Consider the following 26746-nt stretch of genomic DNA (forward strand, 5'->3'; position numbering starts at 1 on the left):
CCGCAGCCCCGCAGTTGCAGCCTGGCGGCGGGGAGAGCAGGCGGCCCTAGGCAGCTCCGGTGTGGGCGGCGGACCATGCCCCCGGCTCCCCATCGGCTGCCCCCCAGGCCCGGCCATGAGGAGCGGCGCAGAGCGCAGAGGCAGCGCGCCCCCGCCCGGCTCGCCGCCCCCTCCCGCACCGCCCGGCGCCCGGGACCCCGGCGATGGCCGCGCTCAGCCGCGCCCCCTGTTCGCCTGGAGCAAGTGGAAGAAACGCATGAGCTCGTCTATGGCGGCGGCCAGCGCGCGGAGGCCGGTGTTTGACGACAAGGAGGAGGGTGAGCAGGAGGGGAGCCCCCACCGTGGCCAGGCTCGGGGTGGCCGGGTGGCCGGGATGTCCTGGTGTCCGGGTGGCCGGGTGGCTGGGTGGCAGGGGTGTCTGGGATGTCCTGGTGGCCAGGTGGCCGGGTGGCAGGGGTGTCTGGGATGTCCTGGTGGCCAGGTGGCCGGGTGGCAGGGGTGTCTGGGATGTCCTGGTGGCCAGGTGGCCGGGTGGCAGGGGTGGCTGGGATGTCCTGGTGGCCGGGTGGCAGGGGTGGCTGGGATGTCCTGGTGGCCGGGTGGCAGGGGTGGCTGGGATGTCCTGGTGGCCGGCTGGCCAGGTGGCTGGGTAGCAGGGGTGGCTGGGATGTCCTGGTGGCCGGGTGACTAGGTAGCAGGGGTGGCTGGGATGTCCTGGTGGCCTGGTGGCTGGGATGTCCTGGTGGCCAGGAATGGTAGGGGTGGCCAGGTGGCTGGGATGTCCTGGTGGCCGGGAATGGTAGGGGTGGCCGGGTGGCTGGGATATCCTGGTGGCCGGGTGGCTGGGGTGGCTGAGGTGGCCGGGTGGCCAGAGTAGCAGGGGTGGCTGGTATGTCCTGGTGGCCTGGGTGGCCGGGGTGGCCGGGGTGGCCCGGTGAGCAGAGTGGCCAGGTGGCTGGAGTGATCAGGGTGGGTGGGTGGGTGGCCGGCTGTGGCCAAAAGTCCTGGGGGGTGGTTCATGCAGGGCTTCTGCGCAGGTAACCGGGGCCCAGGCTGGGGCTGGGATGGGACCCCACGGGTGAAGAGCCCCACGGGCTGTGGCCCTGCCTCTGGGCGTAGGGTCAGCTCGGGGTCAGGCCCTTCTGCAGCCACCGGCCACCACGCAGGTGACTGCAGGCTCAGCTCCCTCCTGGGGACACCTCTGCCTCCTGGCAGGAAGGTGGCCGAGCAGTGCCACTCCTGGGGTGCTGTCACTCAGCGTAAGCACCCACAGATGTCATCAGACAGCTGAGATGGTGTGGCGATGACACACGGCTGTGTGACATTTTCTGCCGGCAGCGCAGTGTGGAGGCAGCGGTAGCCTGTGCTCCGATCCCAGCAGCTGCTCCATGGACAGTGGTCTCAGCACTGGATGGACGCGGGGCGGCCGCAGGCCACGGGCAGCATGTGCTGTGACGGTGCCCGGGGTCCCAGGCCCACTGTGCTGACCACGGTTCAGGCGGTCAGCAGTCCTCACCCTGCCTGGGCCATGGCTTGGCATCCAGGGCTGTGACTGCCTGCTGTGTGGTGTCTTTGTGACATGAATGTGCACGGTGAAGCCAGAGCCTCAGGGAGTGACCGGGCCTTGAGTCCAGCTGCAGGGGACCGTGTGGGGACTCAGGCAGCTGTGGCCTGGAGGTGACCCCAGAGCAGACGCCATGGGGTCCTGGGGCGACAGTCACCTGTCACTCAGCCCAGTCCCTCCCCCCAGAGAGAGAGCTTGCTCTGGGGCTCTGGGGCTCTGGGCCTGAGCCCGGGGGCTTGGGGGTGGCCGACACACGCTGCCCACACGAGGCAGCTGACCACATGCCCTGGCTCACTCACACCGGACACACAGGGGCACTCACTGGGCATGTTCTGTGAGGTGAAGGCCACAGCAGCCGGGCCCTATGCCCAGGGTCATTGGGTGGACAGCCGCCATTGGCCTGCACCGCGTGGGGGTGGGGGGTGGTCTGGGACCCTGGGGCAGTGAGGAGACCCCCCCATGCACCCGCCTCTGGCTCCAGGTTGAGCGACGGAGCAGCGCTGTTGGGACGCCTCGTTACCGTGGCAATGGGAGACCTGGCCAGTCTGTAGATTCAAGCACCCAGTTACAGCATCCCAGGCCTTGACAGGGACCAGGGCAATCTCCCGGCGGCCTGCACCCTGGCTGTCCCCTCCCCACCGGGCCTGTCACAGTGCTGGGGGACCCACGTCAGGCTCCCCGTGCCATCCTCTGCGTGGAGCCCTGGGGACCCTCTCTGACCCCCCCACCCCCAAGCCATACATCCAGAGTCCTTGGTGTGGGCTTCCCTTCCTCTCCTGGGAAGCTGCATTCCTGCAGTTGCCACCAGCCCTTCCCTCAGGGTGTCTCTGTCCCCAGGCTGAATAAGCAGGCTGCATGCTGCTGCTTCCAGAACCTTCAGCTGATCTCTGGGTGAGCGGGCAGGAACCCCCACCCCACCCCGAGGGGGTGCTGGCTTATACGGGTGACAAACTGACCTGGATACCACTGTGGGGGTCAGCGAGGCCAGCAGAGGCTTTGGCTGCACCGTCCGGACGTGGAGGCAGTGTGGTCCTCTGGCTGTGTGGTGCGTGGCGGGGACAGGTGGCCCCGGAGCCCCAGGGAGCCTCTCAGCCAGCTTCTAGGAATGTAGTCACACTTCCAGTCAGGCAGAAACACTTTTTTTCTCTCCCATCCAGAATGGGATCTGTCTCAGAGGCTGCGGGGACCTGATTCTGCCCGAGCACGGCATCACCAGGCCACCGCCGTGCACGGCCTGGGCTCGGGAAGGGCAGAGTCGGGACATGGGGTGTGGCTGGTGGGGCCCTGGGGCCCTGAGCAGGAATGGGCTCTCTGTCCCTCTGCCCCATTTGTCCCTGTTGTCCCCACGCCCAGCGTCTCCCCGGAGACTTCACTGGGAGCACGTGGCCTGTTTGAGCAGCCCCCAGGGGTGGCATTGCCAGGGATCGGTGACAGGGACGCCGAAATCCAGCCAGCTCGCTGGGATGAGCGCAGAGGGGAACAGGTGGCTGGTCATCAGGGTCCTGAGAGCTGTCGTGGACTTGGGGCTCAGGTACTTTATTATGGTGTCACGGCCAGTGGCTTGTGGCCCCCGGGAGGTGAAGTCTCTGCCTGTTGTGTCTGGTGTTTGTCGACTCGGCCCCCACGGGTGGCCCGGTGCCCCATCAGAGGCTGGTGGGCCCCCGCTGCTCCAAGACTTCCGCTTCTCTCTCCAAACGCCACCCCCCGCAAGTGTTTAATGGCCCTGCGGTCGGTGGCGTGGTCCGGTGTGGTTTCGCGTTTCTCGCGCCCCCTCAGGCCCGTCCACGGCAGCCTCGTCCTCTCTCCTCCGCTCCTGTGGTTTCACCTTTTCTGTTCAGGTCTCCAACCCCGGGACTGACGGGCTCTAGGTGGGGCCTCTGCCGGGAGCCGTCCACTTCCCGGGCTGAGCCGTCCACGTTCTTGGCTTCCAAAGGTGGCCGTGGGGTGTTGGGACGCGTTCTGCTCGACCGAGCTGAGTGGCCGCAGACTCTGAGCTCAGCGGCCGGTGGACGTGGGGACGTGGGGGCTGGGGCGCTTGCTAGGAGGGCCGCCTTCGCGTCTGGGTCCCCGGCTTCTGGGGCAGCAGGGGACAGTGCCCAGCGTCTGGAGGCTGAGGATGCCCGTCAGGAGTGGACTTGGGACTGGGGTCGCTTTCTGTGGTGGAAAGCAGCGGCGACAGGACCTGGGGTTCACCTTGAGCAGGGCAGAGTCCACTGGTGTCCATTCTCCTTCCTTCCACTTTGTCCCTCGCTCCCTAGAAATGGCTCTGGAGCTGGCCTCCCTGCCCCTCTGTCCCTCTTCTCTGTGAGGGGGACGCCCTCATGTCCTCTCCACAGCTCAGCTGACTGACCCCAACAGGGGTTCCGCTGCTGCATTCCTGGGGTGGCTGGGCATCCCCCTGGCCCCTGAGGTCCCGTGTCCACCCGGTGGGTGTGCTTCACAGGCCTGTGCCCTCTCCTCTGTGCTCCCGCCCCGAGCCTGGCCAGGCCCGATGCGGAGTCTTCACATTTTATATTAGATTGTTTTTCCTTCTATTTATTTATTTTGCCAGCAGGGTTTTTGCTGGGGCTCGAGCTGGCACTTTGGGTCCTCTACTCCCAGTGGCCATTTATTTATTTTTTTTCTTTCTAAATTTCATTAGATAAGACAGAGAAATTGAGAGGGGAGGGGGAGATAAAGAGGGAGAGAGTGAGAGAAAGACACCTGCAGCCCTGCCTCACCACGAGTGAACTTTCTCCTCTGCAGATGGAGAGCGGGGCCTCGAACCCAGGTCCTTGCACTTGATAAGATGTGTGTTTAACCGGGCGCCGTATGTGGAGATTTTAATGATCAGAGTCGAGCCGGTTTGAGAGAAGTGGCAATGTCTAAAGTCAGGGCTATTTCTGAAATCTGGGAAGCCTGCCTCACCAAGGCCTGTTTCCCTCAGTGACCTGAAGCAGCGTTTTCAGAGACCGAGGCGGCTGACTGGGGTGGGCCCCGCGCCCCTGCACGCCGCCTCAGCTGGAGCTGAGGAGGGTGTGGGAGCCGCCAGCTCGCCCCCAGTCTGTTAAAAATAGGTGCTGAGCTCGCTGGGGCACGGGATAGGCCGCCGGCTCCCAGCTCCTCTGCACCACAGCCCACGTCCCTGCACCCAGGCTGAGGCTTGCCACAGCTGAGAGCTGCCTCAGGTCACTGTGGGCACAGGAGAGCCAGGCAGGGCAGAGGCCTCAGGCCACCCGAGGGTCTGCTGGCTCCGTCACTGGCTGTGCGGGCCCCGGGTCACTGTCGCCGGAGGACATGCGGGGCCCAGGGACCACAGCTCTGTGAACGTGGCAACCACGTGGGGGGTCAGCCCCCCTGTAGGTGGGGCAGGGGCCAGGACCCTCTGCCCGCTGGGCCACGGCTCTGCTGTGTCGCCCTGTGCCAGCCTGACCGGGGACGCCGCTGGGCTCCCAGAGGTGCCGGCTCCAGGTTGCCGGGGTGGTTTGTACCTGGTATCTCCTGTCTGAGGGCCAGGCCATCCTGCTCAGTGCCAGCCCCCGGGGCAGAGGAGCTGAGAGCTGGGATAGGGAGCAGGGTGGGCAGAAAGGAAGGATGGTGGGGCAACAGTGGGTGAAGCCACGTGGCAGGAGGACAGGCCCTGCAGCTGTGGCCCGTGGCCCTGTGTGTGTGTCTGTGTGTGGCTCTGGCTGTGGCCTGTCCGTGTCTGTGTGTGTGTCTGCACCATGGCTCTGGCTGTGACCTGTCCATGTCTGTGTGTGTCTGCAGCGTGGCTCTGGCTGTGGCCTGTCCGTCTGTGTGTGTGTGTGTGTGTGTCTGCAGCGTGGCTCCGGCTGTGGCCTGTCCATGTCTGTGTGTGTCTGCAGCGTGGCTCTGGCTGTGGCCTGTCCATGTCTGTGTGTGTCTGCAGTGTAGCTCTGGCTGTGGCCTGTCTGTCTCTGTGTGTGTGTCTGCAGCGTGGCTCTGGCTGTGGCCTGTCCGTGTCTGTGTGTGTCTGCAGCGTGGCTCTGGCTGTGGCCTGTCCATGTCTGTGTGTGTGTGCAGCGTGGCTCTGGCTGTGGCCTGTCCATGTCTGTGTGTGTGTCTGCAGCGTGGCTCTGGCTGTGGCCTGTCCATGTCTGTGTGTGTCTGCAGCGTGGCTCTGGCTGTGGCCTGTCCATGTCTGTGTGTGTGTGCAGCGTGGCTCTGGCTGTGGCCTGTCCATGTCTGTGTGTGTGTCTGCAGCGTGGCTCTGGCTGTGGCCTGTCCATGTCTGTGTGTGTCTGCAGCGTGGCTCTGGCTGTGGCCTGTCCGTGTCTGTGTGTGTGTGCAGCGTGGCTCTGGCTGTGGCCTGTCCATCTCTGTGTGTGTGTCTGCAGCGTGGCTCTGGCTGTGGCCTGTCCATGTCTGTGTGCAGCGTGGCTCTGGCTGTGGCCTGTTCGTGTCTGTGCCTCCCTCAGCCATGACTCTGTGGCACAGAAACTGTGTTTGGAGGCCCAGTGGGGAAGCCGGCACGGGGGCTTGTTGTCGAGTGTCTGGGAGCTAGGCAGGTGTGAGCACCACGCCCGGCACCCAGAGGAGTGCAGGGGAGCAGCTGGGTGGTACGGGAGAATTTTGGTCAGCGGTGTGCCCGGGCTCTGCCCCCAGGTGGCCCGCTGGCCTTCCCAGGCTGTCTCCAGACCCACCCCTTGCTGACCTTGGGGACAGTGAAGGGTCCTCCTGGCCTGCTTCTGACAGCAGGAGATTAATGGTGCCCGCTGGCTAGACGTGGCCTGCTTTGGGTGACAAACGAGGTGGCTGCCCACCCAGCCTGGAGCCTGGTCCGGAGCCTTCCTCTCTGTATAGCTCTCCCTTACGTAACAGCAAAGGGACGAGAAAAATGATCGGGAAACTCGGCGTTTTATGTAACAGCACAACAGCCCTGCCATGTCTGCTGTCACCTTCCCGTCCCCCGCGGTACCCGCAGGCTCGGTTTGTGCTGGTCCAGCCTTTCCATCAGCCTGCCCGGGCCAGGTTCTGGAGCTCAGGGCAGCTAGCAGGACCTGCCCTGCTGGCCCTGGTCGGGGCTGGGGGCTGCTCCTGCTCTGGCCCCGGCCACCGGTGGCATAGCTCACCTGGGAGCAGCCTGAGTTCCTGCACCCCAGGGCTTGGGAGGGCGCTCGCCCAGGGGAGGCCGTTGACTAGGTCCTGGCCCAGGGTTCGAGCCCTGCCGCAGCTGGCTCTGAGGAGCTGCAGACTCGCTGGGCCTCTGGTGTCTCCTCGCCGTCTGGTGTCCCAGCACAGAGCCTGTAATTAAGCGGAGGCCCCAGAGAGCCACGGGCGGTGGCTAAAGGAGTAATCACACCTGCGGCTCCCTGAGTGGCCCCAGCAGAGCCACGGCACCCAGCAGGCAGGGCTGGGCCACTGCCCTGCCACCTGCACAGGAGGGCACTCTGGGGACGGTGCACTGGGCTCCGTGAGCCGGGGGTGAGGAGGTGGGGCAGCCAGACGGGTAGGATGCCTCCCCTGTGGGGGTGGGGGTGGGCAGCTCTGAGACCTTGGCTGGTGTGGACGTGGTTCCTACACGCCAAGGGGGGCTCCGTGCTCCCAGGACCCCGGGGAACTTGTGTGTCCTTCAGTGACCGCCGGCTGAGCTGCTAGCCCAGGAGATGACACGGGCCGGGCAGCGTGGCCTTCAGCCTGCCTGGGGTCTTGGCTGCATCTCCTTGGGGATGCCCTGGGCCCTGAGGCTCCTTTCAGGGCACAAGTGGAGGACTGGCCTGTCTGTGGTGGCCACTGTCTCAGATACCACGTCTCCCTTCACGTGGCCAAGGACGGGCCATGTGTCAGGATGCCGTGGCCGGGCACAGCTCACCCCAGCCGGGCACAGGGCCCTCGTGAGTGGGCCATGTATATCCCTCTGTCCCTACGCCCTTGGCGTCGACGTGCGTCTGCAGGCCTCTCAGAACTTGCCTTCTCTAGGGTGGAGGCTCTCAGGGTCTCTGGGTGCCCCCCAGCTGGGCGTGGGTTCAGCTGTGTGCGGGCGGCAGAGCCATCTGGCTGGGCTGGCAGCTGGTGGCTTCCTGTGTCCCCATGCAGCCTGGGTGGGTGGTCGCCATGGCAGCCTTGCTCGAGTCCCCTCCCAGAGGACCTGTCTCTACCTGCCACACCTGGACAGCCCCAGGAGTGAGGGGCTCCCCACTTCATCTGCGCCCCCAAACCTGGACCCCTCCCCCCATGCAGCTCCTGCATGGTCCCTGCGTCCGAGCATGGCTGTTCCCCAGGCCTTCACCTCCCAGGACCAGCAGGCAGCTGCGAATCCTCTGGGGCCCAGTGGGCTGGCCTGTCCCTCCCCACTGAGCTCAGCGACCCTGCAGCGCCCCAGGGTATGTCAGGGCCGTGTGCCGGTGGGACACGGGGCCCCAGGTCCAGCTGACCGACACCCAGGGTGCCACTTGAGAAGCCAGCGTCACCTACAGGGTTCGGCCTAGGACCCTGTGCCCCTACTGCCCAGAGGAGCTGATGTGGAGGGGCAGGGAGCTGGGTGTCACCCGTTGAGATGGGTCCTGACTCTGGGGGTGACACCGAGCCAGGTGTCCACATGGCTGGGGAGCAGGTGGTGTGTCTGCTCCTTGCTGGAGAGCAGGAGAGGGCGCTGGGAATCAAGGGCTCACCACCAATTAACGCCCAGCTGTCACTGGCCCAAAACACACCCTGGGTGCTGAGTGTGATGGGGTCTGTCCTACCTGGGGTGCTGTGCTAAGTGTGGCCAGGGTCTGTGGGTCAGCCCCACCCCGGGGTGCTGAGTGTGAGTGTACGGCTGTCAGGGAGGTCCCCTGCCGCAGAGCTGGAAGCCTAAGCCGTGTGACGGGGGCTGGGAGTCGGCGGGAGGTGGGCAAGCTCCTGCTCGCCATGCACCTGTCCGTCTGGGCGGGGTCCCTCTCCTCTCTCCTGTGCCCGCTGTCCCGGCCCTGCACTCCCTCAGCCTGGGCCCTACTCTCTTGTATCTGTCTGTCATCTGTCTGTCTGTCTATCCATCTATCTGTCTATCTCTGGGCCCTGCTCTCTTGTATCTGTCTGTCATCTATCTGTCTGTCTGTCTATCCATCTATCTGTCTATCTCTGAGCCCTGCTCTCTTGTATCTGTCTGTCATCTATATGTCTGTCTGTCTGTCTGTCCATCTATCTGTCTATCTCTGGGCCCTGCTCTCTTGTATCTGTCTGTCATCTATCTGTCTATCTCTGGGCCCTGCTCTCTTGTATCTGTCTGTCATCTATCTGTCTGTCTGTCTGTCTGTCCATCTATCTGTCTATCTCTGGGCCCTGCTCTCTTGTATCTGTCTGTCATCTATCTGTCTGTCTGTCTGTCTATCCATCTATCTGTCTATCTCTGAGCCCTGCTCTCTTGTATCTGTCTGTCATCTATATGTCTGTCTGTCTGTCTGTCTATCCATCTATCTGTCTATCTCTGGGCCCTGCTCTCTTGTATCTGTCTGTCATCTATCTGTCTGTCTGTCTGTCTATCCATCTATCTGTCTATCTCTGAGCCCTGCTCTCTTGTATCTGTCTGTCATCTATATGTCTGTCTGTCTGTCTGTCCATCTATCTGTCTATCTCTGGGCCCTGCTCTCTTGTATCTGTCTGTCATCTATCTGTCTGTCTGTCTGTCTGTCCATCTATCTGTCTATCTCTGGGCCCTGCTCTCTTGTATCTGTCTGTCATCTGTCTGTCTGTCTGTCTGTCTATCCATCTATCTGTCTATCTCTGAGCCCTGCTCTCTTGTATCTGTCTGTCATCTATATGTCTGTCTGTCTGTCTGTCTATCCATCTATCTGTCTATCTCTGGGCCCTGCTCTCTTGTATCTGTCTGTCATCTGTCTGTCTGTCTGTCTGTCTATCTGCCTCTGGGTGCTTCTCTCTCTACTTATCTCTGGGTGCTGCTCCTCTCTCTCTGCCTCTGGGCGCTGCTTTCTCTCCGTCTGCTGACTTAACGCTGCCAGTGCTTGTGAAGGGTGTTGGGCTGAGCCGCTCCCGTGACGTGGCCCAAAGGTTCTGTTGCAGGGAAGTGCTGCTCGAGTGCAGACAAGTCAGGCAGTGCCGGCGTCACGTCTCTGCCTCAGAGCTTGTGCAAGACAGGCGTTGCGATTTGCTGGGAGTCACCCGCACTGGCATTCTAGCTCATGTCCCTTTCTTCTGTGACCACCAGGCTTATCGCTGGGGCTTGGTGCCTGCACCATGAACCCAACGCCCTGGCGGCCATTTTTCATTTTCTTTTTCTTTCTATTTTATTTGATAGGATGGAGATAAATCGAGAGCGGTGGTGTTGTCCTCGCACACCCCCCCCCCCTGCAAAAAACCATTCTGCTGTGGTGTTGAAGGCTGTAAACAAACAAAGGCGGAAGTGTGGCCACTCCCCGGGCATAAACTCTCCGTGATGTTTCTTTTCTTTAAATGCCTGGGGCTGTTTCTACTGACACCCCCCTTTCTTTCTTTCTTTCTTTCTTTCTTTCTTTCTTTCTTCCTTTCTTATTTCTTTCTTACCAGAGCACTGCTCAGCTTTGGCTTATGGTGGTGCAGGGGATTGAACCTGGGACTTTGGAGCCTCAGGCATGAGAGTTCCTTTGCATAACCACTATGCTGTCTACTGTTGGATAGTATGCCAGCTCCCCCTGGCTTCTGCTTAACCATATGCCTATATAGGGATAGATTTAATCCCATTCAAAGCTTTGGTCTATTTACATAAATCACTTTTACATAAAGCACTCCCTCCAGGGCATTGGTGGTTCAGTGATAGGATTCTCGCCTGCTCCGCCCCCTCCTTGTCACACTCTGATTGTCACCAGTCACTTTTCTCTCCACCCTCTCTATGTCACATCCTGTTTCCACCCTACTTGGCAAGTATATATAAAGACAGCATTGTGAGTTTTAGGGTACCTTGAGTTTCGCTTAGCTCGTCTTAGATTGTGCTGCGTCCCTGCATGAATAAAGAGATACTGCCTACAACTCAACCATGAGTCCCTGGTCGTCTGTTACCTGCCCGTAAAGCCAGCCCAGCGAAAACAACAGTCTACCCCTGCCCTCCCTTTTATTTTTCTAACACTCCTGATATATTTTTTTTGGGGGGAGAGGGATTAATGGTTTACAGTAAATACAGTTGTTGGTACACGTGTAACTTCGCAGTTCTCTGTCTTTTTTTTTTTTTCATTAGGAGTAGAGTTTGTCACCGAGGTCTGTGTCGCCGCCTAGTAGGTAACCACTATATTTCTCCCGCAGTCTTACATGTGGCTTTGGAGTTTTTCCTTTCACACTCCTGTGTCCAATTCTCTACATTCCGCTTGTGAATGAAATTATTCTGTACTTGTCCTTCACCTCCGGCCTTGGTTCTCCGAGCACCATCTTCCCCAGTTCCATCCACTTTACGCCACAGGACACCGAGCCATCTTATTTATTGCCGAGTAATACCCAGGGAGCACGTGTCCCCTAACTTTTTTACCCAGCCGTCTGTCGAAGGGCGCTTTGGTTGTCCCCAAGGTTTTGCTCTTGTGAACAAAGCTGCCATGAAGGGGGCGTTGCACAGATCCCTTGGAATCAGGGTCATGACATCGACTGGCTCGGGACATCTTGCTGCAGCCTCTTACCTTAAGCTTCCGTTTACCTTTGCTCTGAATGTGTGTTTCCTGAGACGTGGTCGATGTCCTCTGAGTCTTTTGGCAGGTGAGTTTAGGCCGCTGACGGGAAGGGTGGTTGCCTACGTGTGTGGCTTCCTTACGTCCACTCCGGCTTTTGCCTGGAGGCTGCCGATGCCTTTCCCAGTCGCTTCTATCCATCATGCCGTGCGGGTGGGTCTCTGTGACTCCTTCCTCACGATTTTGCTTGTGCTTCCTGTTCCTTGTTTTGTATTGTGGCTGTAAAAAGTGTGATAACTAGCAAACCAGATCTTAAAAGACTTGGCTCAGCTGGTCTTGACTGACCTTGGATAGCGCCGCTGTGTTGAGAAGCCCCCTTTGCAGCTTCATCCTTCCCCCTGTTTCTGCTCTGTGCGCCCCACCGGGTCCTTCCCTTTGGCTCTCTGTTCTGATGAGGCCCTTTCAGCAGATGGGTTGATGGTGGCAACTTCCGTTCGCTTTTGAATATTTGAAAAGACCTTTATTTCTCCCCTATATTCGAAAGATAATTTTTGCAGGAGAGGGAACACGGGGGGCTGGCGGTTCTTTTATCTGTTGGTATGTTAAATATGTCAGTCCACTCTCTTCTTGCCTTTAGGGTTTGTGAAGAGAAGGCTGATGAGGGCCTGGTAGCTTTGCCTTTGCATGACGCTTCTTTTGCTGGTAACCTGCACTATTCTCTCCTTGTCCTTGCGTTTGAATAGTTTCGCTGTAATATGTCTTGTTCTTGGTCTGTTTGTGCATATTGTAATATGTAATATGTCTTGTGCTGGGTGTGCACTCTGCTTGCAGGGGGTTTGTGTTCTGAGGGTTCCCAGGTGAGGACAGTTCTCAGCTGTAGTTTCCCTGAAAAAAAAGCCTCTGTTCTCGTCACCCTGTCCCCATTCCCCAGGAATTCCTGTCACTCTTCCACTTGAGCTTCTGATGCAGTCTGCTATTTCACAGAGGGTTGCTTCATTCCTTCTAAACCTTTCTTCTCCACCGTCTTTACAGTTTAGAGATTCTTTCCGCTGCATGAGTGAGTTTAGTTCCGGAGCTGAGCTTCGACGGTACTTGTGTCTGTCGCGCCATCGACTCTACCCCAACTTTTCCTTCGTGCCCCCTAACTGCTTGGTGAATTCTGATTGACGTTCTTTCATGTTTTCTAACTTCTTGGCGAACTCTGGAGTTTCTCTCCTTAGTTAAATAGTCTTTCAACTCTTTTTATGTATTTATTCCATTTTGTTGCCCTTGTTTTACTGTTGTAGTTATTATTGTTGTAGTTGTTATGGATGTCGTTGTTGTTGGATAGGACAGAGAGAAATGGAGAGAGGAGGGGAAGACAGAGGGGGGGAGAGAAAGACAGACACCTGCAGACCTGCTTCACCGCCTGTGAAGCGACTCCCCTTCAGGTGGGGAGCCGGGGGCTTGAACCGGGATTCTCATGCCGGTCCCTGCGCTTTGCGCCACCTGCGCTTAACCCGCTGCGCCGCCGCCCGACTCCCGTCTTGCAGCTCTTGACTCTGCTTCTCCATACTGTGCCTAGACTCTTGGAGAGCCTTCATAAGAGCCTCAGAGCCTCCCTCTGGTGACCCTCCATACCTGAGCCTCATGGAGTCCTTTTCCATCTCTTTCTGACTTGTCATATCTGGAAGTTTGCTTTGGCTATTTCTCTGTTTTTTTGTACATTTATTATTTTTTGTGCATCTATTTATTTATTTATTTTGTGCTGGTTATTGCTGAGACAACAGGTGGCGCCATTACTTATAGGTATTGGAAGTATTATAATTGCTAGATTCCGCTTTGTTTATATCTTAGATGGTGGGGGTGGGTATTGGGGTTATGTTTCTTATTATCCCCTTGAGCTGTTTTTTTTTATTTTTTGTGTTTATTTATTTTTCCTTTTGTTGCCCTTATTTTTATTGTTGTAGTTATTGTTGATGCTGTTGTTGTTGGATAGGACAGAGAGAAATGGAGAGAGGAGGAGTAGACAGAGAGGGGGAGAGAAAGACAGACACCTGCAGACCTGCTTCACCGCTTGGGAAGCGACTCCCCTGCAGGTGGGGAGCCGGGGGCTCGAACCGGGATCCTTACGCCGGTCCTTGTGCTTTGCGCCACGTGCGCTTAACCCACTGCGCTACCACCTGACTCCCCCTTGAGCCGTTTTGAACTATGCGGTGTGTATATAAGCCTTGTCTGAACTCAAGCCACAGGGCGGCTCCCAGGTGGCAGTTGTGTTTGAAGAAGCGGGGCTCAGTTTTACCCCTTGGCCGTCAGCTGCCGCCTGTCACCTTTGAGCTGCAGCTGCAAAGTCCCTTTCTGTACGCCCGCCTTGCTCGGGGGCAGAACAGGCTGCGGGTCGGACATCTCCCCACTGTGGGGTGACCCCCAGCAGTTCAGTGCAACCACACCCCAGGGCCCTGGGCCAAAGCTCAGGGTCCCCCTGTCCTGTCACGGTCAGCAGGTGCACAGCCCCGACGGCTGCTGCCAGAGCTGCCTGGCTGTGTGCTTGCTTTCAGCCCTGCGCCCCTCACCTGACCTCACACACAGGCTCCTGCCCGAGGCCTCCCTGTCCCTGCGCCCCCCTCACCCGACCCCACACACAGGCTCCTGCCCGAGGCCTCCCTGTCCCTGCGCCCCCCTCACCCGACCCCACACACAGGCTCCTGCCCGAGGCCTCCCTGTCCCTGCGCCCCCCTCACCCGACCTCACACACAGGCTCCTGCCCGAGGCCTCCCTGTCCCTGTGGACCCAGCCATGGTCTGTGGAGGCCGGTCACATTCAGAAGTTGTCAGCCTCTGCTGTCTGGGGGAGTCTTTGCTGTTCACTGTTACTCCACGGCCTCACCTCCCAGAAGTGCCACTTTGGATAACCATCTCTCTGTTAAAATTTTTTTCTCTTATTTATTCATTTATTTATTGACTTGAGACAGACTGAGAGGGAAGGGGGAGATAAAGAGGGAAACAGAGACACCTGCAGCTCTGCTCCTCTAAATGCAAAGCCTCCCCTGCAGGCGGGGACAAGGCTTGAACCCAGGCATTTGCACACAGAGTTGTGTGCTCCAGCAGGTGCCCCCGCCTGTCTCCATCTTCTCAGAGTCAGCCACGCACAGCCTGGCTCTGGGGCAGCCCCGTGACCGACGTTGCTCCTTCACTGCTTCCTCCTCCTCTTCCTCACCCTCCTCTTGTTCCTGAGCCCACCTGCCTACAGACACAGACACTCTGCTCTCCAGCCTGACAGGAGACAAGGAGCCCTGTGGTCTGAGAGGCGAGGGCCGGCCGGGCCGGTGGAGCCAGGGACTACACCCCAGCTTCCCACAGACACTGCCAACTGGAGAGCTCTGGCTCCTTCCCTTTCTCCCAGACAGACAGACAGACAGAAAATCTGGCTCCCTCCCTTTCTCCCAGACAGACAGACAATCTGGCTCCCTCCCTTTCTCCCAGACAGACAATCTGGCTCCCTCCCTTTCTCCCAGACAGACAGACAGACAGGCAGACAATCTGGCTCCCTCCCTTTCTCCCAGACAGACAGACAGACAATCTGGCTCCCTCCCTTTCTCCCAGACAGACAGACAGACAGATAATCTGGCTCCCTCCCTTTTCCCCAAACAGACAGACAGACAGACAGACAATCTGGCTCCCTCCCTTTCTCCCAGACAGACAGACAGACAATCTGGCTCCCTCCCTTTCTCCCAGACAGACAGACAGACAGACAATCTGGCTCCCTCCCTTTCTCCCAGACAGACAGACAGACAATCTGGCTCCCTCCCTTTTTCCCAAACAGACAGACAATCTGGCTCCCTCCCTTTCTCCCAGACAGGCAGACAGACAATCTGGCTCCCTCCCTTTCTCCCAGACAGACAGACAGACAATCTGGCTCCCTCCCTTTCTCCCAGACAGACAGACAGACAATCTGGCTCCCTCCCTTTTTGCCAGACAGGCAGACAGGCAATCTGGCTCCCTCCCTTTCTCCCAGACAGACGATCCCCTTTAAAAAGGCACCTGTGAGCTGGAGCAGGTGCCTAGCCTGTCCCTGTGGGTGCTGGGGGCCCCCTCAATGTAGCCCAGCTTCACCTTCCCCCAGGCCGTGGCCCCACCTCCCTCCAGGCCTAGACTCCATCTCCCTCCAGGCCTAGACTCCACCTCCCCCCAGGCCATGGCTCCCACCTCCCCCCAAACCGCCCCCCGGCCACGGCCCACCTCCCCCCAATGGCCCCCCACCTCAAGAGGGGCTCCTCTGCTGTTGGGGGTGCTGGGTGGAGGAGGGGGCTTGGCCTCGCTCCCTGCTGGCTGTCACTGTCACGTTGGTGCTAGTGGGGGATCACAGGAGCTGGGGGAGGAGTGCGGCTCCTGGGCTCCTGGCACTTGGCACCGCCCAATGTGGCAGCCACCCCCACTGCAGCGTCCCTGTCATCAGAGGACTCTGCCCCCAGCCCTCATGGAGACGGCCCACGGCCGAGCTGCCGCCTCCCTCAGCCGGGTCAACCCTGCTGGCTCTCGTGGCTGTGCTGGGGAGGTGGGGGGTTGCTGTGCAGGGTGGGGCTCTGGCTGGGGTGGGGGGTTGTAGGGCGGCACTGTCCCCATCCTGTGTGCCCAGCCTGTCCTCGGCTGCCCCTGCTGTGGCTCTGGAAGGGGGGTGAGGGGGATCTGGGCACCAGTCATGTGACAGCAAGTGCGGAGGGGAGGACCTGCCCGCCTCTTCCCTCAGCGGGGGCTGTGAGGTTTGGGGAGCCAAGTCTGCACAACCCCACAAAGCAGGTCGAGGGTGGGAAGTATGGGGTCTGTGGGGGACCCTGGCCTGGGATGCGCTTTTCTGGAGGGGAAGACCCACCAACAGCCCGGGTGCCCAGCCTGAGTGTGAGCCCGAGTATGAGCCTTAGTGCCCAGCCTGAGTGCCCAGCCCGAGTGTGAGCCTGAGTGCCAGCCTGAGTGTGAGTCTGAGTGTGAGCCTGAGTGTGAGCCTGGGTGTGAGCCTGAGTGCCAGCCCGAGTGTGAGCCTGGGTGCCAGCCTGAGTGTGAGCCTGGGTGCCAGCCTGAGTGTGAGCCTGAGTGTGAGCCTGAGTGTGAGCCTGGGTGTGAGCCTGGGTGTGAGCCTGGGTGTGAGCCTGAGTGCCAGCCCGAGTGTGAGCCTGGGTGCCAGCCTGAGTGTGAGCCTGAGTGTGAGCCTGGGTGCCAGCCCGAGTGCCCAGCCCGAGTGTGAGCCTGAGTGCCAGCCCGAGTGTGAGCCTGAGTGTGAGCCTGAGTGCCAGCCTGAGTGTGAGCCTGAGTGTGAGCCTGGGTGCCAGCCCGAGTGTGAGCCTGGGTGCCAGCCTGAGTGTGAGCCTGGGTGTCAGCCTGAATGTGAGCCTGAATGCCAGCCAGGGTGCCAGCCTGAGTGCCAGCCAGGGTGCCAGCCTGAGTGTGAGCCTGGGTGCCAGCCTTGTGCTGACCAGGACCCCATATGCACCTACAGGCCCATGTTCGGGGGTCCCTCCAGTGGGACAGGAGGGCTGCCAGGCCTCTGGCCCAAGCTTGGGGCTTCTGTGGGCAGTTCCCAGAACCCCGAGGAGCAGGAGCAGGGCACCCTGGCCCACAGCCTCCTGGTGAATGTACCCCCCCCCCCGCGTCGTGTCTCAGGGCTCTGTGTGTCCCCACTGCCTCCGGGGGGGGTGGCAGGCTGGGCACCCAGGTAGCTGCATGGTCCGGGGAGCTGGGACCCTGAGCTGGGCCGGGCCCTCTGTGTCCCAAGGCCAGGACCCCTGGGGAGAGGGTGGGCCATGAGGGGCACACTGGCTGGGGGCAGGGCTGGTACATACCCAGGTGGTGGACCAGAAGCTTGTTCCCACCCCTGTCGGGCAGCACAGCCCCAGGCTGGGAGCTGGAGTCCCCGGGCGCCTCTACCCAGGCTTGTGGGAGCAGCAGAAATGGAAGCTGACTCCCCAGCTCCTGGGCACACCTCACGCCCCTGGGGTCTGTGGCCCATGGGGGCACCCAGCGCTCGGCCTCCCCCACCTTTCCAGGGCTGCTGAGAAGGCAGGTGCCTGGCCGGCTCACCCCTCTCCGGCGCCACACCTACCCTCCATGAGGGTGGGGTCCTCAGCAGGGGTGCTGCTCACTGGGGGCACAAACCCACCCCCCACATCCCTTTCTTCTCTGCAGTGAACTTGGACCATTTCCAGATCCTGAGGGCCATTGGCAAAGGCAGCTTTGGCAAGGTAGGGGGACAGGAGGGGTGCTGAGGGTCACTGCTGGGGCCAATAGGGGTGCTGGGGGCGAGGCAGGGGAGGGGTGGTGGGGTCCCTGGTGATGGTGATGGTGGGTGGCAGTGGTGAAGGTGATGGTGCTGGTGGCGATAATGGAGGTGGTGATGTTACTGAGTGCCAGCGGTGATTGTGGTGTTCCCAGCCCAGCAGGAGTCAGCCTCTGTCACATGTGTCACATGCGTGTGTAGTGTAAGGACCGGGATGTGGGGAGTCACAGGGACATGGGGCATCTTAGCACCGCGGCAGCCACCAGGGTGTCTGTGCCCTCGGTGTCCTCAGTCTGACTGCGCCCTGGCTGAGTGGGCTGGGGGGCTGTGCTGGGAGTCAGGGTACCTGCAGATAGATGCCTGGGACTCAGTCCTCCCACCACCCGGAACGGAACCAGGACAGGGCAGCCTGGGGGGGCCAGTGGACAAGGGTGACTGTCTGCACCCTTAGCCTGCGTGTCCTCTGTCCTCTGTCCACGAGGTGTCCCTAAGCCCCCCGCCCCCCGTGGCTTCCCTCTCTGGGAGCTGCTGCTACCTTCTTGTCCCCAGCCCACAGGGCCTTCGGTGTCAGAGGCCAGCGAGCGAGGTGGCCTGGCGGCCCCTGGGGTTCACCCCTTTGTGGTTCTGGGGCTCAGGGCCAGGCCTTCCTTGTTGTGATCAGAGGCTGCTGGTGCTCACAGGGCACCTGCCTCGGGGACAGACGTGAGGAGCGTGTGAGTCACTGTAGCCTCCTTGGCCTGGCCGCCACGTTGAGTCACCAGCTATTCCAGGCTGTCGCCAAGGCTCCAACCAGAGGTGGCGAGCCACACAGAGCCCGGGTGGGCGGTGGGGGCTGGGGGACCTCCTCTGCTCCCTGTCTGTCAGCTCTACTGAAGAAGCAGCTCAGATCAGAGGGGTGAGGCCACGGGCAGGAGGCAGGTGGCCCTTTCAGACATGCTGTCACCCCCACCCAGGGCCCTGAGCAACACGGAACAGCCCTGTGACCCCGCAGACACAGAACAGCCCTGACCCCACAGACACGGAACAGCTCTGACCCCACAGACACGGAACAGCCCTGACCCCGAGCAGACACAGAACAGCCCTGACCCTGAGCAGACACGGAACAGCCCTGACCCCAAGCAGACACGGAACAGCCCTGACCCCGAGCAGACACGGAACAGCCCTGACCCTGAGCAGACACGGAACAGGCCTGACCCCGCAGACACGGAACAGCCCTGACCCCATAGACACGTAACAGCCCTGACCCCGAGCAGACACGTAACAGCCCTGACCCCGAGCAGACACGGAACAGCCCTGACCCCACAGACACGGAACAGCCCAGGACTTTGGAGACCCCACAGCTGCATCCTGTCTTCGGGGACCAGATACATGCTGGGGACAGAGTTGTGGCGCCCGGGGGAGCGGCTGGGCAGAGTGGGCAGATTACACAGTGGGCACAGTGGGCAGACATCAATGGCGGGCAGAGTCGGAGGGCCTGAGCTGTGTCGTCACTCCCGAGCAGGACCCTCCCTGTGCCTGGTCCCTCGGGAGGTGTGAGGGGAGGGTATCTGAGGCCTGTGCTGGGTGTGGGCTGTGCTGCCCAGGAAGCCGGCTCCTTGATCGTGAGCTGCCGCACGACCCCTGTCAGCGGACAGCTCCAGATCTCTGCAGTGGAGGTGCACTTGGGCTCCTCAGGGTTCCAGGGGCCGACTGGCAGGGGGCACCCTGGGCAGGCAGGCCGTGGGTGACTCCTTCCTCCAGCTGCCGGGCTGTACATCCCTGGGCCCCGCCAGAGGGCGCTCCCTGCCCAGGAAGCCGGGCCTGGCCACACCTCCCCACGACTCTGCCTGGACGCAGCTGCGGCCTCCTGTGACAGCCGTGGTGGACGCCTGTGGGCCCAGCCTCAAGGCGGACAGGCTGGTGGGCAGATCAGGCCAGTCCCGGCTGTAGCACACAATGGGCTGCCTGAGGAGGAGCCCGGAGGTGCCTCAGGACACAAAGACTCTCTGGGATGTGACTCTGGAAGGCTGAGAGGACGCGGCCATGTGAGACTCACTCACTCTGCTGCCCAGTGTGGCAGGGGCTGAGGTGACAGGAGGCGGCCTCTCGACCCACCAGTGTCCCTGATGCCGAGAAGACGCGGCTCTAAGCACAAGAGTGGAGGGTGGCGTGGCCCGGCCGGTGATGGGCCCGGGGCGGCTGGTGAGGGGGACAGTGCGGCTGCCCTGAGCGTGGCCAGCAGGGCACCGTGGGTGGAGAGCCAGCTTCCCAGCCCTGAGCGCTTCCTGACGGCGTCCTGTGCCCATCCCGGTGTTCTGGAACTGGCTGAGGGTGGGGGCCTCTGGCCGCCTTGGGTGTGGCTTTCAGATGGGCAGCGTCTGCGGGGATGGGGGGTGGTTTGGGGACCCTGGGCTGTGTGCGTCCTGCCCTGTCCTTACCCGGCCGTGGGGGCTGCGCGGGACCGTCCCCGGCCCTGTTCCTGTGGTGGTCCCGGGTGTGGCCGATGTGGTTCACGTGCTCAGCCACCCCCGCTAGGTGTGCATCGTGCAGAAGCGGGACACGGAGAAGATGTTCGCCATGAAGTACATGAGCAAGCAGCAGTGCATCGAGCGAGGTGAGGTGCGCAACGTCTTCCGGGAGCTGGAGATCCTGCAGGGGCTGGAACACGTCTTCCTGGTCAACCTGTGGTGAGCTGTCGCCAAGGGATGGGGACAGGGAGCTCTGGGGACACGGAGTCCTGGGGACACAGAGCCCTGGGGAAACAGAGCCCTGGGGACACAGAGCCCTGGGGACACGGAGCCCTGGGGACACGGAGCCCAGGGGACACAGAGCCCTGGGGACACGGAGCCCTGGGGACAGAGAGCCCTGGGGACACAGAGCCCTGGGGACAGAGAGCCCTGGGGACAGAGAGCCCTGGGGACACGGAGCCATGAGGACACAGAGACCTGGGGACACAGAGACCTGGGGACAGAGAACCCTGGGGACAGAGAGCCCTGGGGACAGAGAGCCCTGGGGACATGGAGCCCTGGGGACACGGAGCCCTGGGGACAGGGAGCCCTGGGGACCCATCTTCTCCGTTGCCGGTGGGGCAGGGACCCGTCTTCTCCATGGGGCAGGGACCCATCTTCTCCGTTGCCCGTGGGGCGGGGACCCCGCCTGCCCTGCAGGCCCACTGGGGAGCGTGAGCCGAGCCGCCCCCGCAGTGCCCGCCCCACCTGCCCCCGCAGGTACTCCTTCCAGGACGAGGAGGACATGTTCATGGTGGTGGACCTGCTGCTGGGCGGGGACCTGCGCTTCCACCTGCAGCAGAACGTGACCTTCTCCGAGGACACCGTGCGCCTCTACGTCTGTGAGCTGACGCTGGCCCTCGACTACCTGCGCGGCCAGCACATCATCCACAGGTGGCCCCGTCCCCTGACACGTCCTGGGCGCGCCAGACCGCCCACTTGGCCGAAGCCCCGTGGCCCGTCTGTCTGCGGGCGGCTCGAGGGGCCCCGCGTCTGCCTCACTGAGCGGGAGCTGGGCTGCGGCCTTGACGGTGTGGGGCCTTCCGCCTGGACCGCAAGTTGGGGGGCGTCGGGGTCCTGGGAGGGGTCCGCTCTGTGCCTGCACCCTCGCGCCCCGCTGGCGTGGGGTCCCCGTGTCTGCACCACCAAGCTGGGCTGGAGACTGTTGGGGGCCCTCGTGGGGACTGCAGGGCAGGAATGGGGGGAGGTGACCTGGCTCTGCTCCCGCAGGGATGTGAAGCCCGACAACATTCTTCTAGACGAGCAGGGTGAGTGGGGACGGGGGTGGGGACAGGGCAGGGTGAGTGGGGACGGGGTGTGGGGGGACAAGGCAGGGTGAGTGGGGACGGGGGTGAGGACAGGGCAGGGTGAGTGGGGACGGGGGATGGGGACGGGGGGTGAGGACAGGGCAGGGTGAGTGGGGACGGGGGATGGGGACAGGGTAGGGTGAGTGGGGACGGGGGATGGGGACAGGGCAGGGTGAGTGGGGACGGGGGATGGGGACAGGGCAGGGTGAGTGGGGACGGGGGGTGAGGACAGGGCAGGGAGAGTGGTGGGGGGGTGTGGAGACAGGTGGGGTGGGGCCTGGCGTGCAGGCGATTGGCTGAGCCCCCCACACCCTGCAGGACACGCTCACCTGACGGACTTCAACATCGCCACCATCGTCAAGGATGGTGAAAGGGCCACTGCACTGGCCGGGACCAAACCCTACATGGGTGAGCCCCTGGATGGACTGCACAGTGACCCCACTGCATGGGTGTGACCCCATTACATGGTGACCCCACTGCATGGTGACCTCACTGCACAGTGACCCCGTTGCATGGGTGTGACCCCACTGCATGGTGACCTCACTGCATGGTGACCCCGTTGCATGGGTGTAACCCCACTGCATGGTGACCCCACAATGTCCTGTGGGGCGACCAGGTATCCGGATGAGCCCCAGGTGGCCCCCATGGGTGACTAGACCCCTGCCCTTGGTGGCAGTGAGTGACAGGACTGGCCTCGACCCTGCAAGGAGTCTGGGTCCCACGGGTCCGGCCTGAGGCAGCTCACCCTCCCTCCTGGGGGTGGGGCATGGGGGCTGGGGGCTGGGGGTGTTGGGAGCTGGGGTCTGCACAGGGCACCCAGCCTCTGCCCCGCTCTCCACAGCCCCCGAGATCTTCCAGTCCTTCGTCAACGGGGGGACAGGCTACTCCTTCGAGGTGGACTGGTGGTCCGTGGGGGTGATGGCGTACGAGCTACTGCGTGGATGGGTAGGAGCCCCAGCGGCCTGCACCCCTGCTGCCCCCCAGAGTGTCCTGCACCCCCCAGAGCGGCCTGCACCCCTGCTGCCCCCCAGAGCAGCCTGCACCCCTGCCCCCCAGAGCGGCCTGCAACCCTGCTGCCCCCCCAGCCTGCAACCCTGCTTTCCCCCTCCAGCAGCCCACATGTCTGCTGCTGCCTCCTGGGAGCCCCATGTCTGGGTGGCCTGGGTGGGCAGCTGCACCCTTGGATGGGTGGGTGAGACTGTCCAGCTCCCCATCCCAGGCCCCTGTGTGTCCTGAGCCCCTTACGTGTCCCCCCAGACCCTCCCACACTGCGGTGGGGACCCTCTGCCCGTGACGCCCAGACCCTCCCACACTGCGGTGGGGACCCTCTGCCCGTGACGCCCAGACCCTCCCACACTGCAGTGGGGACCCTCTGCCCGTGACGCCCAGACCCTCCCACACTGCGGTGGGGACCCTCTGCCCGTGGCTCCCCAGACCCTCCCACACTGCGGTGACGCCCCCCTCCCCCCAGAGGCCCTATGACGTGCACTCGGGCAGCGCTGTGGACACCCTGGTGCAGCTGTTCGGCACGGCCAGTGTGCAGTATGCACCCGGCTGGTCCAGGGGCACCGTGGCCTTGCTGCGCAAGGTGAGCCCACCTCACCCCTTCCCCAGGCTGACCCCTTGTCCTCCCCCTGCCCCCAGCTGTCCTCCCTCACCGGCGACAGAGCCCCCTCCTGGGGTCCCCATGGGAGGGCTGGGTGCTGGGATTCCCTCCCGGGAGGCACCCAGACCAAGTACCCTTACCCCCGAAGGCCCCGTTCCTGCCCCTGCACTGGGGGTCTCCAGGCTGTGGGCACAGCCCCTCAGCTGTACTCCACACTGGAGCCCCTCCAGCCTCAGTGCACCCAGGGGCCCAGCCCCAGACCTTCCCCGTGGAGACCCTCGAGGCCTGGAGGTGCTGGCCAGGCTGGGGGGTGGACGTGGTCTGTGGGCCTTTTTCCCCAGAAATGTAAGTGGGGGTTCCTGGGAACAGGGACCCTGGGGGCTGAGGCTCTGCTCCCTGCTGCCCTGCAGTCAGCCCACGCCCACCCACCCCCACCCTGCCGGCCTGTTGGACGCTCAGCCGCCCTGGGCTCTGCATGCTGGCCAGGTGGCCCGTGAGGCGGTGCCCCCTCTCCTGCCCCTCCCCCGGCAGCTGTGGGGGCAGCAGCTCAGGCGGCTTCCTTCCAGCTGCTCACCGTGGACCCCCAGCACCGGGCATCCAGCCTCCAGGATGTGCAGACTGTCCCCTCGCTGGCCGGCGTGCTGTGGGACCAGCTGAGCCAGAAGAAGGTGGAACCCAGCTTCGTGCCCAATGTGAGAGGGGCCGGGGGCTGGGGGTCTGGGGGATAGGGCTGGGGCAGGGTAATGAGGGTCTGGGGGCTAGGAGTGTGGCAGAGTAATGGGGGTCTGGGGGCTAGGGCTGGGGCAGGGTAATGAGGGTCTGGGGGCTAGGACTGGGGCAGGGTAATGAGGGTCTGGGGGCTAGGAGTGTGGCAGGGTAATGGGGGTCTGGGGTCTAGGGGCGTGGCAGGGTAGTGAGGGTCTGGGGGCTAGGGGTATGGCAGGGTAATGGGGGCTCGGGGCGTGGCAGGGTAATGGGGGTCTGGGGGCTAGGGGTGTGGCAGGGTAATGGGGGTGTGGGGGCTAGGGGCATGGCAGGGTAATGGGGGTCTGGGGGCTAGGTCATGGCAGGGTAATAGGGGTCTGGGGGCTAGGGGCATGGCAGGGTAATGAGGGTCTGGGGGCTAGGGGCATGGCAGGGTAATGGGGATCTGGGGGCTAGGGGCATGGCAGGGTAATAGGGGTCTGGGGGCTAGGGGCATGGCCGGGTAATGAGGGTCTGGGGGCTAGGGCTGGGGCAGGGTAATGAGGGTCTGGGGGCTAGAGGCATGGCTGGGTAATGGGGGTCTGGGGGCTAGGGCTGGGCAGGGTAATGAGGGTCTGGGGGCTAGTGCTGGGCAGGGTAATGAGGGTCTGGGGGCTAGGGCTGGGCAGGGTAATGAGGGTCTGGGGGCTAGGGCTGGGGCAGGGTAATGAAGGTCTGGGGTCTAGGAGTGTGGCAGGGTAATGGGGGTCTGCGGTCTAGGGTCATGGCAGGGTAATGAGGGTCTGGGGGCTAGGGTTGTGGCAGGGTAATGGGGGTCTGGGGTCTAGGGTCATGGCAGGGTAATGAGGGTCTGGGGGCTAGGGTTGTGGCAGGGTAATGGGGGTCTGGGGCTAGGTTGTGGCAGGGTAATGAGGGTTGGGGGCTAGGGGCATGGCAGGGTAATGGGGGTCTGGGGCTAGGTTGTGGCAGGGTAATGAGGGTTGGGGGCTAGGTTGTGGTTGGGTAATGAGGGTTGGGGGCTAGGGGCTGGCAGGGTAATGAGGGTTGGGGGCTAGGGGCATGGCAGGGTAATGAGGGTCTGGGGGCTAGGGGCATGGCAGGGTATAGAGGTCCTGGGGGCTAGGAGTGTGGCAGGGTAATGTGGTTTTGGGGCTAGGGGTGTGGCATGGCTATTAGGGTCTGGGGGCTAGGGGCGTGGCACAATAATGGTGGTCTGTGGTCCGGTGCATGGCAGGGTAATGGGGGTCTGGGGGCTAGGGCTGGGCAGGGTAATGAGGGTCTGGGGTCAGGTGCATGGCAGGGTAATGGGTTCTGGGAGCTAGGGCTGGGCAGGGTAATGAGGGCTGGGGGCTAGGGATGTGGTGGGTTAATGAGGGGCTGGGGTGTGCAGGGCTGGGGCCTGTGGGGCTGGGAGCTATGAAGGTTTTGTGCATTGGGGAACTGAGGGCCTGTGGTCATGGCAGGGAGATCGGACTGGGGTCTGGGCAGGGTGCCTTGGCTGGTGGGGGTGCCTGGCCCGGGTGCTGGACTGAGCTGCCCCCCCCCCAGAAGGGCCGCCTGCACTGTGACCCCACCTTCGAGTTGGAGGAGATGATCCTGGAGTCAAAGCCTCTGCACAAGAAGAAGAAACGTCTGGCCAAGAACAGGTCCAGGGACAGCAGCCGGGACGGCTCCCAGTCGGTGAGGCCCGGCTCCACCTCTCCCAACACAGGAAGGGCAGGGAGGCGGGTGGTCGGGTGTCGGGTGTCGGGACTGTGGGCTCAGAATCAGCTCTGAGAGCTCCCAGCACAAGGTCGCCTTCCCCCCAGGAGAACGGCTACTTGCAGGACTGCCTGGACGCCATTCAGCGGGACTTCACAGTCTTCAACCGGGAGAAGTGAGTGGGCAGGGTCAGGGCCCGGGGAGGCCAGGGGGTCCTGGCTGGGAAGTCAGGGGGGCCTGGGGGTCTGGGGGGGCAGGGAGTTCTGGGAGGGTACAGGCGTCAGTGGTCTTGGTACGCATGTGTCCTGGCTGGGGAGGCAGGGCCTGGGCGTCTTCGCTGGGTGAGATTACAGGTGGTGATGGGAGGTGACGGGTGTTGATGGGAGGTGACAGGAGGTGACAGGAGGTGATGAGATTTGACAGGGAGATGAGATGTAACAGGGATGTGACAGGTGGTGATGGGAGGTGACAGGAAGTGGGAGGGGATATGACGAGAGGTTGTGACTGGAGGGCCCAGCTGGACAGGGTGACAGGACAGGCCACCACCAGGGCCAGGGGAGAGGAGGACTTCCTGGTGGAGGCGGCAAGGAGCTTTGGCTTGGGCTGACCAGGACAGTGGGCACTGGGTGAGGGTGCTGGCTGCCTTCCTGGAGGTGGTGTCTTTGGGCAGAGCCCGAGAGCCAGGTTCGCCTGCAGGTGATGTTGGGGGGTGTCCCACTCTAGGCCCCTCTGGGCCAGCATTCGGGGGCCTCCGACCTGTCTCCGGCCTACGTTTGGGGTCCCCGTGTGTGGGGACCAGTTTGGGGGCAGTGGGGACCAGATGGCGGCAGGAGTCCCTCCCTGTCCACCCAGGTTGAAGCGGAGCCGGGACACCCCTGGAGAGCCCTTGCCCACGCCTGGGGACACAGCCGCGCCCAGCGAGGACAGAGAGGAGGTGGTGCCCGCCCTGCCCATGTGTGGCTCTTTCTGCCCCTCGGGGAGCAGCTAGACCCGACTGGGACCCCGACTGGGACCAGGACAGGACGCTCCACGTGGACAGCGAGGGCGGCTGCCCGCTGAGTCCTACTTCCTACCGGAACTTTCTGCCACAGCCCTCGGATCCGGTGCCCACGGTGGGACGTGTGGGCTGGGTGGCACCTGGCTGCGGTCCTTGACGGCAGCCCCCCGGGGGTCGGCTGACCAGTGCCGTGTCCCTGCCCTGCTGGATGGGGGGACCCTGCGTGGCTCCTGCCCCCGGAGGGGGGGCGGGGGGATGGTTTCTGGCCAGTTACTGTGGGTTCCGCGACCGCTGTACAGTTTTCACTCAGAATTACACCCAGACTTGGTTTGGCTCCTGGAGTGGCGGGTCCTGCTGCCAGCCAGGTGACCCTGTGTCCTGCGTGCCCCCGGACAATGGCGGGTGGGTGGGCTATTCCTTGGGGACTGGGAGCGTCACACGGTGTCCCCACGAGGCTCTAGTGACGCTGAGGTGACCCTGTCCCCGGGGTGGGTGGCTCTGGACAAGGCCTGCAGTCTGCCAGCACCCTAGGCCCTGGGGCGGACGGGGTGCCATGCTCCTGGCTCATGGG

At 62.5% G+C, this 26746-nt stretch overlaps 1 protein-coding gene across 3 annotated transcripts; it reads left to right on the forward strand.

The window, feature by feature from the left end:
• STK32C (serine/threonine kinase 32C) lies at positions 1–26516 on the forward strand. 3 transcript variants are annotated; one of them, XM_016192792.2, is made up of 12 exons: positions 1–317; positions 17283–17338; positions 19888–20039; positions 20580–20753; positions 21090–21127; positions 21485–21574; positions 22008–22111; positions 22638–22754; positions 23339–23464; positions 25026–25157; positions 25286–25353; positions 26031–26516. In XM_016192792.2, the coding sequence occupies exons 1-12, from the start codon at positions 116–118 to the stop codon at positions 26164–26166; spliced, it is 1395 nt and encodes a 464-aa protein (XP_016048278.1). In that variant the 5' UTR covers positions 1–115; the 3' UTR covers positions 26167–26516. The 3 variants fall into 3 exon arrangements, with proteins under 3 accessions (XP_016048278.1, XP_060027062.1, XP_060027063.1); XM_060171079.1 differs by having other exon boundaries at positions 25029–25157; XM_060171080.1 differs by lacking the exons at positions 23339–23464; positions 25026–25157; positions 25286–25353; positions 26031–26516 and adding an exon at positions 22921–23136.
• Positions 26517–26746: the final 230 nt, after the last annotated feature.

Source organism: Erinaceus europaeus, chromosome 14, assembly GCF_950295315.1.
Source record: "Erinaceus europaeus chromosome 14, mEriEur2.1, whole genome shotgun sequence".
NCBI lineage: Eukaryota > Metazoa > Chordata > Mammalia > Eulipotyphla > Erinaceidae > Erinaceus > Erinaceus europaeus.

Coding starts and splice junctions, on each gene's coding strand:
- STK32C (XM_016192792.2), top strand. CDS start 116: ATGAGGAGCGGCGCAGAGCGCAGAGGCAGCGCGCCCCCGCCCGGCTCG. Junction 20,040..20,579: donor GTCTTCCTGGTCAACCTGTG/GTGAGCTGTCGC, acceptor CTGCCCCCGCAG/GTACTCCTTCCAGGACGAGG. Junction 22,112..22,637: donor ACGAGCTACTGCGTGGATGG/GTAGGAGCCCCA, acceptor CCCTCCCCCCAG/AGGCCCTATGACGTGCACTC.